Source organism: Limulus polyphemus, unplaced genomic scaffold, assembly GCF_000517525.1.
Source record: "Limulus polyphemus unplaced genomic scaffold, Limulus_polyphemus-2.1.2 Scaffold5382, whole genome shotgun sequence".
Taxonomy (NCBI): Eukaryota; Metazoa; Arthropoda; class Merostomata; order Xiphosura; family Limulidae; genus Limulus; species Limulus polyphemus.
Genome location: NW_013670992.1, coordinates 48,134 through 51,089, shown reverse-complemented (window position 1 = coordinate 51,089; position 2,956 = coordinate 48,134). Strand labels below are relative to the sequence as shown.

General features: G+C 36.1%; 1 protein-coding gene across 1 annotated transcript in view; it reads left to right on the top strand.

The window, feature by feature from the left end:
* Positions 1–2,956, top strand: part of LOC106472497 (globin C, coelomic-like) — a 12,557-nt gene that overhangs the window by 6,616 nt on the left and 2,985 nt on the right. Inside the window, exon 2 of the mRNA XM_013933152.2 lies at positions 2,544–2,769. Coding sequence (XP_013788606.1) covers positions 2,544–2,769 — 226 coding nt within the window. The remainder of the gene's footprint in view (positions 1–2,543; positions 2,770–2,956) is intronic.

Below are 2,956 nucleotides of genomic sequence, written 5' to 3'. Positions count from 1 at the left end.
GAAAAGTATGGTATAAACTCTTTCTCACGATATCTGTACCAGTAAAATGATGTCCTTGGAGAAAGTAAGTTCTTAGCCCAAAATCTGGACCCTAAAATCTCCGAAGAATCCTTTGGAAGGCCCAGATCTCTCACCAAATCATTAAGTTCACCTTTTGTGAAAAGTTGTGGTTCACCGACATTTCAGGTTGAAAACAATCCCCATCATCATTTCTATTGACATCAGATTCAGACTCAGATGAAACTATATCAAGAGTCTCAGGTGGAGTAGGTACAGGTACATCAGGTCCATGAGCAACAAGTCTTACAGCAGATTGAAGGTTCGGATAAGAAATTTCTTTTTATTTCGAGTGTTGTAGCCTTGCACGTTACATGAGCAAAAATAGCAGTCATCTACGTGGTTTCTAAGCTCACGCCAGACCACTGGAATTCCATAAGGCAAAGACTTTTTCTTACCCTTAGTCCATTGTCTCAACTCTTCGACACAAACGATGCATACTTTCTGCCTAGCCCATGATTTGTCTTGGTCCTCAAGTTTTATTACAAAATACTAGTAATACGCCTTTTTTTTACGAATTCTATTATGTTTTGCCTTTGTTTCTTTACAACAAATTTACCACAAAAATAACAGAATATGTTTGGGTCATTTCCACAATCTCTTGTTGCCATAGCAACGAGCCAGTTATATTGAAAAGAAAAAAATTATTTCAAAGTGCACGCACAAACAAATACTATACAGAAATGACACGTCATGCTGCCTGTTAACCGTTTATATGCTAGAAGTTTTTTTCACGTGGGTTATAGAACGATCGATAAGACTCTCACGTCGCAATTGGTCTAGAGGAGTCTATAGTCAGTGGTTATGAGCATTTTAAGCCTAACAAAATGTGGCCCGATTTCAATGAAAATGATTCACTTATATAAAAAATACATGTGACGTTTTGTGAAAAATCTGTACGTAATGGAGAAAAATGGATATCGTTTTCGGATCCAGCGTATAGGAATTGTGTAGAACATGTAAAAAAAGACCATCGCAGGCCTGTGTTACCACTAGTAAAATTACTAAGATATAAATTCTTTTTTTTTACTAGGATGCACCTGCAAGACTGTTACATTTTTGTGTAGTTCCCGAAAGGGGGCCAAAGGCCGTCTGGAGGGGTCACTATAAAGTAATGAGTTGTCAGTCAGTCGACACTAAGATGACGTCACATAAGAGATTATTAACGTTGCAATTTGTACTATCGTGACGTCAGTATAAAGTGTGCATGTCATGAATCACGAAAAGAATTATGCATTTTGTAGGCTAAGACACAGCATGACATATGAAAGAAAGAAATACAAAAAAATATGTATTACTCTTTATTTTGGTTTTATTTACTCTTGAAACGGAAGTATATTTAGTTTGCAATGCTCTACGTCTAAGGCTTAGGTACAAGAACAATGACAAGAAATTCCAGTCAGTCTATCAACAAGAAGCTCGCGACCTTCGTGATATATACACATACCCGAACTTCAAGATACTGCCGTTGTCTTCCAAGCAAGATGGTAAGAAAGGTAAGCTTAACAATTTAACAACAAAAATCAAGTAATTTTGCAATGCAAACTTACTATAAATAACTCTTCATAGTTCGGCTCTGAAATATATTGCTGTAAGATATGTTTTCAATGTTTCACTTTGGTTGCTTGCCAGAGGGAGGAGCTACTAACGTGATGATGATGACACTAGATTTAGAAATTTTATAAAAGTAGTCTTAGAATACTTAGATTGTTCGTGAATGTTAATGGTTGAGATACTTTACAAAATATCTAGAAACAAGGATACATTATAAGTACGAGAAGCAGTGTAGCATTGAGTCAATTTTCAGTTTATTTACTGAATTAGAAGTCAGTGAAGTATTAAAATCATTGTTAGTTATCGCGTTTATTTATTTACTCGATCGTTTAGCCGTGAAATTGTACAAGTTTATTTGTACACCCCCCAGTAGCACAGCGGTATGTCTGCGGACTTGCAACGCTAGAATCCGGGTTTCGATACCCGTGGTGGGCAGAGCACAGATAACCCATTGTATAGCTTTGTACTTAATTACAAACAAACAAACAATTATTTGTACGTTAGTCTTAGTATCATTAGCGATTAAATGTCTATTGAAAGTGAAAATATTATTTGTGAAGTTAGTCCTACAATTGTGTACGAGTGTCAGTAATATTAAGTATGAAATAAACTAATTTGCTTATGTGGACTAGACTTCGAAATATCTTCACAAAATAACCCGTCTAGCGAAAGAACATGTTATAATAATATCAAGTACACTCAATGTCAACGACTTAAAATCATTTATGTTGCGCTCGAGTGAGAAGATGTACCTTATACTTCAATACGTCACAACAACAACAAAATTAAAATATTGCAAAACGATACAAAAAAATAAAACATAATATTTGGAATGTCGTTATCTCTGTAAATTGTATAATATACAAAATAATTATAAACCAAATAACTCCACCTATGTAAAAAGAGTAATTTTTGATTTTCTGTGTATTTAGGTTCTTTGATGCTCATCCTGATTATATCAAGTTATTTAAACCGCTGGCCAATATTCCCAGGGATCAGCTGCGTAGCTCCAAGCGACTAGAGGCACACGCTCTATCTGTGATGTACGCTATAACCTCATTGGTGGACAGTCTGGATGACGTAGAATGTTTGAAGGAGCTGCTTTTGAAAACTGCGCATAATCATGCTCACCGTGGAGTACAGGGTGAACAATTTGACGTAAGATATTACTGCTGATTTTTAACTAAGTTATATTAACTAGCAGATATATCCGCCCGGGGGCTGTTGTAACTGCTAGTTCCTGCGGAAGGCTATTGGGCCTGAGGGCTTTCCTGGAATTGTCTGACAGTTCTACAACAATGTACTCATACTTGACATTCAATAATGTTCACCGTCCATGAGAAAA